This window comes from Equus asinus, chromosome 20 (assembly GCF_041296235.1).
Source record: "Equus asinus isolate D_3611 breed Donkey chromosome 20, EquAss-T2T_v2, whole genome shotgun sequence".
NCBI lineage: Eukaryota > Metazoa > Chordata > Mammalia > Perissodactyla > Equidae > Equus > Equus asinus.
Genome location: NC_091809.1, coordinates 45,383,230 through 45,393,233, shown reverse-complemented (window position 1 = coordinate 45,393,233; position 10,004 = coordinate 45,383,230). Strand labels below are relative to the sequence as shown.

At 55.3% G+C, this 10,004-nt stretch overlaps 1 protein-coding gene across 2 annotated transcripts; it reads right to left on the bottom strand.

Moving 5' to 3' along the window:
- Window positions 1-1,628: 1,628 nt before the first annotated feature.
- Window positions 1,629-9,785, bottom strand: MCAM (melanoma cell adhesion molecule). Of its 2 annotated transcripts, XM_014855689.3 has the most exons (16): window positions 9,631-9,785; window positions 7,708-7,832; window positions 7,404-7,611; window positions 7,249-7,319; window positions 7,067-7,154; window positions 5,645-5,824; window positions 5,410-5,531; window positions 5,164-5,326; window positions 4,948-5,066; window positions 4,720-4,861; window positions 4,426-4,547; window positions 4,175-4,316; window positions 3,996-4,067; window positions 3,659-3,806; window positions 3,212-3,329; window positions 1,629-2,722 (listed from the first exon to the last, which is right to left on the bottom strand). In XM_014855689.3, exons 1-16 carry the CDS (start codon window positions 9,695-9,697, stop codon window positions 2,693-2,695), a joined length of 1,917 nt encoding a protein of 638 aa, XP_014711175.3. In that variant the 5' UTR covers window positions 9,698-9,785; the 3' UTR covers window positions 1,629-2,692. The 2 variants fall into 2 exon arrangements, with proteins under 2 accessions (XP_014711175.3, XP_014711173.3); XM_014855687.3 differs by lacking the exon at window positions 3,212-3,329 and having other exon boundaries at window positions 9,631-9,760.
- Window positions 9,786-10,004: the final 219 nt, after the last annotated feature.

Below are 10,004 nucleotides of genomic sequence, written 5' to 3'. Positions count from 1 at the left end.
TATATCTTTTTCCTTTATTCAAAACAAAACAATTTTTAGCACACTGAAAAAAAAAAAAAGCCAAACATTTTGTGCCTTTCTAAGGCAGCACTGTATCCCAGGCTGCATTTTAGGACTTAATATGGAAATACCAGAGTCTTAGCTCCTCTACCTTGAGTGTCATTAGTCCCTCTAGTCTCGGGGAGAGGAAGAAGGACGAGCTCTGTGGCTGGAGAGATGGCACGCAGGTGTGGCATGTCAGTGGTCCCTTCTCCCTGCTGTGATGCTCAGTTGCAAGAAATAAGCATTGTACCCTGGGATCATTGGGTTGGTTCCACAGTCTTAGTTATCAAGTTGAATGCTCTGTCTTCTGCAAGAAGACAGAATGTTCCTTGATTTCCAGGTATACTCTGGACCATTTCAAGCGTCCCAGCCTCCTGACCCTGTTCCTGACCCGACCACATGGAGAAGTGTCGGATGGGCTCTCCCGAGAGGGGAGGCTGGTTGGTTGTGTTTGTCTTGTCTTTTTGCTGGAGCCTGTGTGGGCCTAGACCTCCTGCCTCTCCCTTCACCCTGGGCTGTCATTGCCTTTGAAGACTTCAGACTTAAAGCATTAAGCAGCTGGTGCCCTCTGCAGGGTCTGATTTTCCCCTGGGAAAACTAGCAAGGACCATGTCCCAGAAGCCTGTCCTCAGTATTGTGGCCACTGTAGGTTTCGGCAGAAAAAAGAGAAAAAATGTTTCCTATGTAATGAGATTTTACTTCTCTCTTTCCTTTTCTGAGTTCTTCCCTGCCTTTAACTAATAAAGAATTGGGAGATAGAGACAATTCTTTTTAAAGTCCTCCTTATTTAGGATCTTGACATTCTTGGCCTGGGTGGGGCTGGAGAGAACTCTGTGCTGTCTCCAGAGTGAAGAGTCCCAATTTGTATATCAGTGTTAAAAATAAAACAAAACGAAAACTTAGATGAGATTTTTGTGGACTATTTTAAAAATGTGTCATTAATATAAAAAAAATTTATATTAGCAGTATTTAATCATTCTCACCTGTAAAGAATAAGAAAAACAGAAGGTAAATATTCTTACAGAGAATAGCAGAGCTTTAAGATTCATTTTCATTTTAAGTCCATTTTGTTTTGCCAATGTATTAATGTTTAGAAGTCTGTTATACTAATGTTATTTATTAATTTTTTCATTTCCATACACAGTTAACTAAAAAGCTTTTTCAAGCACCCCTGTCTGTAAAAAAAAATATTTTTAAATAAAGTTTCTTTTGTTGTAGCAGACTTGAGTTCTTGCTCATTGGCTGGGGTGAGGGTGTGATAGGGCCTAGGCCCACTTATTCATCATAGTAAGTCTGTGCTTTTACCTCCAGGGCCAGTCTGAGTGACAGGGAAGCCTAGAAAAAGGGTGAGAGCTCCTTGCCAGCAGCCTGCCGGGCCTGCAAGCTGTCTCAGGCAGGGCGGCCTTGCTGCTGAGAAGCAGGGGGTTATCCTCTGCGGGAGAGCTTGAGCTGCTTGCTCAGAAGCAGAGGCAGCCCTTGGTCTCTGCTCCCAGCTGCAAAGGGTTTTATGTTCCTTTCGGTACAGTTCCAATTCTGGAGGCCCCAGGCTGCTGTGGTATCCGTGATGAATAAAAAGCAATGTACGATTTCTGGGACAATTAAGCTTTATTTTTCATATATATATATAAAAAGGAAACAGTTTGCAAATTTACACACAGCCTAACAAAACCATATATATATACACACACATACACACACGCACGCACGCACGCACACACAGATAACACATACACACCCCAAAGCTTTAGCCAGGCCCGTTTCTCATCCTAAGTACCATTCTCCCATTAGGGCCCTTCTGCTAGGGTCTAGGCCCATCAGCTCGGTTTGTAGAATTTTGGTGCTAGTATAACTGTAACAGTGATCCCCATAAAGGACAGTCTGGACCTCATCTCTGTCCCCTACCCCACCTTTCAGTCTTACATGATCCCTTGAGGGCAGTGGGAGCTAAGTGAATGCAGGGGGGTTGGGCTCAATGGTCTTAACTCTGGAAAACAGTGTCAGCTTCCTCACTGCAGGGAGAATGAGATATACCCAGCATATCTTTTAAGGAATGACACGAAGTCCTGGCTTCTGCCCAGAGGAGGAAGTGTCACAAAAAGGACTTGAGAGGCAGGCAGTCAACTGCTTCTAGATAATGCTGGGGTACTCTCCAGCACCAGTGTGAACAACATACTTCACCAATGGAGAGGGGCTTCGGCTCAGTGCATCCTCACTTCAGTGATACGCCTGAATTATGAAGCCAGCCTTTGGGGCAGGAAATCAGCTCAAGATAAATAGGCTACCTAATTCAGCTGCTGGTTGAAGACGGGTATTTACAGCCATGACATGGGTAAAGAGGAACTCTCCTACCCACTTCTGGGGGACTGAGGCCCCCATCCTTGGGATGAGCATCACTCAACAAATTGAGAGGGTGGTGGATTGGTCCCTGAAGAGGGGGCCTCCAGGGCCACTTGAGCTCCTTCTCAGGACAGCTCTGGCCCTGGCCCATCTGCCCTCTGAAATGGGCTCTGCAGGTGAGCTGGAGCAGGGGTCTTCTCTGTAGTCCACTTTAGAGGCTTTGGTGACCATCCTGAGTCCTGGGGATGGGGGAGGGTGAGCAGGGAACAGGACATGTTCCAGGCAGGAAGGGGGCTTGGTGTGATTCAGTGGGCTAGTGCCTCAGATCGATGTATTTCTCTCCCTAGAAACGGGAAGAGGAGAAGTAAGAGGAATGTGGACATAGTGACGGGAGTTCAAGGTGTGAGCACTAAAAGGGAGGAGGGACAGAAGCAGAAGCTGATGAACGAGGTGCAGCAGCCTAGAGGGAAGCAGCAAGGGCGGTATGGCAGGGCAGGGAAGGAGCGAGTGGGCCCCCGCATAGGCCCGGGCCGCCCTTCACACCTAGTGACCTGAGCCACAGGCCCAGTTCAGGAGGAGGTGATGGTGCTGGGACAGGGTTTTTGCTCTCAGTCTTGGGAGCTACCCTCTCTCCAGGGTCCCTCAGCCACTTGCCTGGCTCTACCGTCTGTGAGTACTGTTAGGAAGGCAAGATGGGGCCTGCTCCCACTCTCCAACAGAGGAGGAGAAGGATAGAAAGAGTTAGTGTTTGGAGAGGACAAGAACCATTAGCCCCTGTTGCTCCCAATCCCTGAAAATGTTTCAGGCACTGACCACAGGACCTGCCTCCTACCTGGTCTCCTGGAGCCCTCTTGTCACCGTTGCTGCCCTGTAGGAGGCCCATCTCTTCTGGGAGTTTATCTGACTTAACTTCAACTACAAATTCACTCTTAGGAGACGGGGGCAGCGTGCTGGGAGGAGGGAGGGAGGCAAGAGGTTGGCAACTCTGGGGCAAGGGCAGGGGAGGGCCGTTGGGAAGGATGTTGGACTGGGTGATGGGGCTCTTAGGTGCTCTGGGGCCAGCTCAGGGAAGGAACACAGGTAATGAATGAAAGGGAGAAGGTGTGGGTGGTAGAAGCTGGGTAGTGGGCAGGAAAGCAGGGAGCATTCAGACCCAGCGTCCCACGCCTGCTCCTAGGGGCGAGTGGGCACTGGGGCAGGCAGGGAACATCCTGAGGAGGCAGCAAGCTGGGGAGCGTGAGACTGGGTGGGGCCGCAGAGCACTAGGTACTGTGCTTACATCTCTTGTTTGCCTGAGCGCCCACACGGCAGCTTGCCCTTCTTGTAGAAGAAATAGAGGACAGCACCCAGCACAGCCAGGACCAGGATGCACACAGTCACAGCCACGATGACCACACCCTTGCTTTCAGGCTCTGGCAGCTTTTTCTCTGTCTCACAAAGACACTCCTAGTCACTCTGTGCCCCAGGCTGCCGCATTTCCATCGCTGCCCCACCAAGCCCAGGACTGATAGAAGATAGGCCACTGCTCACCTTTCTTGACAGGGCTCCCCAGGGAGGGTCAGGGAAGAATGAAGATGCCCTGGCACAGCCCTGTTCTCGTGCCAGGCACGGCTTACCTGTGGAGGTGCTGTTGGCTTTGGCATGAGGACTGACAGTGGAGGTGCTGAGGCCAGTGGTTCTGTTGGAGTCTGGTGTGAGAGTAGTTAGATGGATTGGGAGGTGGGTCAGGACAAGCACAGGTTAATTCCCACACCTGGGCATGCCCCTGCCACACCCTGCAGGAGGAGGCCCTTACCCAGCTCCAGGAAAATGATGGTGGTGTTTTTGCCCAGGGAGTTGGAGGCCACACATTCAGCACCTGTCTCCAACAGCTCTGGGGTCACAAGGACATTCAGGATGCTCAGGACACTCTGTGGATCCTGGTCTTGTTCACTTGCCTACAAGGAAGGAGGTGCAGCTCAGGGGGCAGGGAGGATGTCCGGTCACGGCAGCAAAGCCTGGGCAGGGATTAATGAGAGCACGGCAAGAGGAGAGGAGCCTGCTCACCGTGCCATCAACATTCCAGGAGATGGTGGGCCGAGGATGTCCTGATGCTTCACAAGACAGATTCAGCACCGTGTTCTCCTTCACCCACACCTTCCTCTCCTTTACTGTCATCCACGGGGACCCTTGGGGAGGTTGGGAGAAGGATGAGGCAGCCAACTCTGCTAGTCTGCTTCCCCCTCCCCACCAGGGCACCCCAGGACAGCAGCTGACTTTTTGTCCTCAAAAAGTTGTAAACTACCCAACTTGGGGTGGCTTCAAGGGGCTACCCGATCTCTGCCCAGAAGGCCTCCTCACCAAAAACGGCTACGTTGACCAGCTGTGTGCGGTTCAGCCCGGGTACACTGGGCACAGACGCCACACAGCGGTAGCCTCCCCCTTCCTCCCGTTTCAGGTTGTATAATTGGAGCACAGGCCCCTTTTGCAGCAGCTTGCCTGTCTGGGATGACAGAAGAGTCAGAGGGTCACTCCCAGCCCTCTGCTCCCCACAGCCCCTTGCCCCTCACCCCAGGCCCACCTGAGTACCTTTTCTCTCAGCCACTGGAACTCAATGGCCTGGTTGCTCTCTGCCTCACAGGTCAGGGTGAGACTGCTGCCCTCCTGGCTCTGAGGGGCTGCAGGTCTCACTCGGACATCAGACACGTCTGGGGACACAGCAGTAGTGTCAGCCTACGAGGGAATTCCACAGGGCTCCCTCTTGCCCCAGCCTGGCCCCCCTGTCCTGAGTCCCCAGCCCCTCACAGTTCACCAGCAGCTCCTGTTGGTCGCTCTGCAGCGATGTTGTGGTTTCCAAGTCCAGGCCGTGGCATTCATAGACCCCACTGTGCTCCTTCTGGGCGGGCTCCAAAACCAGGATCCCATTGTCATCCGTTGTCTCTTCCTCCATCTCCCTGGTGCTGAGGTTCTGGGAAAAGATGAAGGAGTGAGCAGAGGGTACCTCCAGCCACTTCTGCATCCCTGTCTGCCCCAGCACGGAGCCCTCCGTACCTGCTTGCTGATGCTGAAGTGGGGTGGGGGGTTGCCATCAGCCAAACACCTGATTTCCACACGGTCCCCTTCCTTCAGCATTCCCACGGGCTCCACCTCCAACCACACTTTCTCTGCAGGGTCTGCACAGGCAAAGGGGGTAGCTCTCAGCCCAAGAGCTGCCCCTGTGCTGGGTGAGAGGAGCTAGCAGAAGTTTCCGCCAGACCTTGCCCCAGTGGGGTGGGTCAGTACTCACAGAAAACAGGGACAGTGACCTCCTTAGATTCCTTCATGTGGTTCCCGCTGGGCAGCCGGTAGTTGAGCTCACAGTAAAACTGGGCATCTTTGTCTTCTTTAACCAGCTGTGCCTTCAGAACGCTCTGCAAGGTGTACAAGCCACTCGACTCCACGATCTGGGACGACTGAATGTGGACTCCTGAGCGGGGAGGAAGGGGACGGGGCTCAGACTCAGCCCTGCCTCCAACTCCACCCCCTTTGTCTCCTTGGGGGTTGGCAGGGGAGCGCCTAAGGGACCCCTTGCCCCCTTTGGAAGGCAAGGTACAAATGCAAGCTGTGACCCTTGAATCTGACAGTTTGCTCATTATAACGCTCATTATAACACCTGGATAAACACTTAGACGTGGGAACATGCACAAGGATGTGTGCAAATGATGCTGCAGTGATAAAAAGAAATGAGAGAACACTTGACGTCCACTAACAGGGGAATGAGCGATTAACTAAACTACATTATCTACATCATAGAGAATACTAGGCAGTCGGCAAGAGAGTCAGCTCTAGATAGACTGACCTGGAAAGATTTCCAAGACTCACTGTCACAAGAAAAATGAAATTGTATAGCAACGTATACCACACACTACCATTTAGATCAAGGTCTCTCAACCCCCGCACTGCTGACACTGGGGGCCAGATCATTCTCTGTTGTGGGGCTGTCCTGTGCACTGCAGGATGTTTAGCAGCATCGCTGGTCCCTACCTGCTCCATGCCAGTAGCACCCCTCCATTTGTGACAACCAAAACTGTCTCCAGACATTGCCAAATAGCCCCAGAGGAGGAGCAAAATCACCCCTGGCTAAGAACCACTGATTTAGTAAAAAAACAAAAAAAAAGTCTATACATCCCAAGATATATGTACATGAGTAAGTAAACAGAAATAGACTTGAGAGAAAACACACTACTTCCAAGCAGAGATGACTTCTGTGAGGGGATCTGGAGCAGGAAGGAAATTGTCCTTATAGATTTTCTATACGGTTTAAATTCTTTTTTGTTTTTTTTGAGGAAGATTAGCCCTGAGCTAACATCTGCCAATCCTCTTTTCTTTTCTTTCTTTTTTTTTTTTTTTGCTGAGGAAGACTGGCCCTGGGCTAACATCCCTGCCCGTCTTCCTCTACTTTATATGTGGGACGCCTACCCCAGCATGGCTTGCCAAGTGGTGCCACGTCCGCACCCGGGATCCAAACCAGTGAACCCCAGGCCGCCGAAGCGGAACGTGTGCACTTAACTGCTGTGCCACCAGGCCAGGCCCTATACAGTTTAAATTCTTATGAAAATATTTTCAAACATCACTTGTGTACTTAAAAAAAATAAAGTAAAATAAAATGCAAGGTGATCCCTGTGTGGTACCATAAGCATGGCTTTTAAGGGCTAAGAGGGCTACTCACGGTTCTTCTCCTCCTTGAGGGGCCGGCCATTCTTGTACCAGATGACCTGAGGAACGGGGTACCCGTTCCTCCCCACACAGGTGGCAACCTAAGGAAAACAGGGTGCCAGTCTCCCCGCCTCAGACCCCACCGAGCCCCGCCTTTGCGCCTACTTACCACCTGACCACCCCAGCAAATCTCACCTCCTCGGGCTCCTGACTGTTCACAGAAATGCCCACAGCATTGACCTGGATGCTTGGCTCCTCCGGAGCTTCTACAAGGGAGAGAAATAAGGAGGGCCATGGCACCACCACTTCCCAAGACCCACAGTGCCCACAGAACAGATGGGGGCACTCACTGTACACACGGAGCTGGATGCGGTGCTCCTGGGACTGAGGACGCTTGCCCTGGCACAGGAAGATGCGCTCGTCATGGGGGGTGATATGTGCCAGGGCCAGAGTAGTCCCTTCGTCCTGGAGGCTGAGCCGGTGCTGGTACTCCCCAGGCTGGCTCTGGCCCAGGCCCTGGCGCACGCGGAAGATGAGGGTGGGCTTCTCTTTGTGGACCTAAGGGAAGGGGCAGAGAGGAGATGAGCATCCTGGGGCTACACGGCCAGTAGAGCCTCCTGCCCCTGCTTATCTCTCTGGGGCTCAAGCACTCACAGAAAACCAGTCCACATGGCCGAAGTTGCCCTGGGAATGGGAGGGGCCACACTTCAGAAGCGCCGTGCCGCCTACTTCCACCTCTACCAGCTCAGGCTCGGGCTGCTCCGCCTCTCCAGGCACACCTGGGGGTGAGAGAGGAACACCCCCAGCAGTTGTGTCAGCTCCAGCTGCTCTCCATGCCCTCCCCTCACAGCCGCTCACTGCAGCTGTTCATGCTGCCACATCGAGGGTCTGAATGGGCCCTGTCCTCTCCTAGCCCTCAACCACTCTCTGCCCCCAGCCTGGAGCCAGCCCGCTCCCAGTTCAAGGAGTTGGGGATGGTCACCTCTGGTCATTGGAGTAGAGACCCTGAGCCCCAGGTACCTCCCAGATGAGACTAGCAGAGGGGCAACCCAGGCCCTGGGCCAAGAGGAAGGCCCCTTTCCTTACATGCCCCTCCTCTCCGAGTGAGCTCAGAGTGTGGGAATGCAAGGCATGTGCCAAGCTGGGGCACACAGGCCCCTTTGTGTCCCCACACCCAGGGGAAGACTTCACTACTCTACCCTTTGCCCCCCAAAAACTCCTTCCCTAAATCCCCCACAAGACCCAGTGGGCCAACTCTGGCCAGAAGCTCCCATCTCATCCTCCCTAAGTGGCACCTCCATGAACATCCTGCACACTTGGGGGACCCCATCCTGGGAGCCTTGTGAATATGGAGGGGTCAGAGTCTCCCCCAACGGTCAGGGCAAGGGCCAGGCTGTGGGCAGGAGTGACGTCAGTGGTGCCAGCGTGCTGCCCGCCCTGTGAGAAGGTGATGTCACTCGATACCATCTGGCTGGACTCCGGGATGCCTGGGTTGTTGCCCTGGGCTGGCTCCCAAACAAGCAGGGCAGATGGAGAGGTCTTCAACCCAGAGCAGGAGCCTCAGATCCCTGACTCTGTTTCTCCAGAGCTAGAAGAGCAGGGCTGGGGTGGGGTGGGGTAGGGGGGCTGGACCTGCTGCAGCTGTGGAGCCCGATTTAACCTTTTCTCCAGAAATATGGTCAGCTTGGAAGGCAGCAGCCGGGGGTACCCCAGGGACGCTGTTGGCACTGAGCATGAGGCGAGGAGCTGGCTATTGCCTAGCCTTCCCCTGCCGGACAGCGGCTGCGACCCGGGACCAAGGAGCCAAGAGAAACACGCGACATCGTTGCGGGCCATACAAGGGCAGCGTGGACCCGGGAGCGCCCAGCTCTGAGGCATTTCCAGAGAAAAACACAGAGGTGCAGGGGCGCTCTTCCCACCTGAACGCGGTCCCATTCCTGGAGATGTAACAAGTCTGGGGCGCTTCCACTCTGGGAATCCTCAATCCCTCGTCTCTGCCACCTGCGATCCCGTCACCCCGGTAGGCGCGAGGCGACCCACGTCGCCCCCGGCCCCTGCCAACGCCCAGCTCAGGCGGGAGCCGCCGTCCCTCCCCCTCTCGCTCACCTCCAGCCTGGCTCGAAGCCCGGGCGGGAGAGGGAGGGCTCGGCGCACCCCTCCAGCTAAGAAAGCTGCCTTTTCCAGCAACAGGCGGGCGAGGAATTCAGGATTTGGGGATGCGCTCTAGCTGCGCCACCCGTCACGACATCAGCTGCGAGCCCCCAGAGTAAGCACCTGAGAAAAGCTCTCCCCAAAGCCCCAAGAGGCTCGGCTCCACCCCTTCCCGCTCCGGGCAGCTGCCTCCTCCCCGCCTCCCCAATCCCGCTCCGGGGACACTCTAGAACAGAGGCTGCAAACTGGCTGCAAAGAGGAGTTGCACGCGCGCAAGGCACCCGGGTGCCGGGGACCCGAGGAGGAGCGCACGCCAAAGCGCAAAACCCCGGCCGCACCGCGTCGTCAGCGCAGCTCCCGGGCACGCTCCCGAAGCCCCTCGGCCCGGGCCATTGCAGGCGCGGGCTCCCCAGCGAACTCACTCACCCGCGGCACGGCGACAGCAGCAGCAGGCGGCGAGCAGAAAGGCGCAGACGAGCCTGGACAGCTCCATGCTTCCCGGCCGGAGGGCGAGTGGCAAGTGAGCAAGCCCGCGGCGGCCGGGGGCTGACGTCAGGGGGGCGGGGGAGGGGGCCCGGAGCGCGGGGCTGGCCCGCCACGCCCCGCGCAGCCCCCCGCCCCCGCCCCGCGCCGCAGCCCTAGGGGGCGGGTCCGGCGCCGGAGGCCGGGAGCTGCGCCGAGCCGCGCCGCTCGCGGAGGGGGAGGCCGGAGGCGGCCTCCCCGCCCCCCACCCTGGTCAGGGTGAGGGGGCAGTGACAGGTGTCTCGAGGCCGGACCGTCTGGCCGAGGCAGCAGCAAGG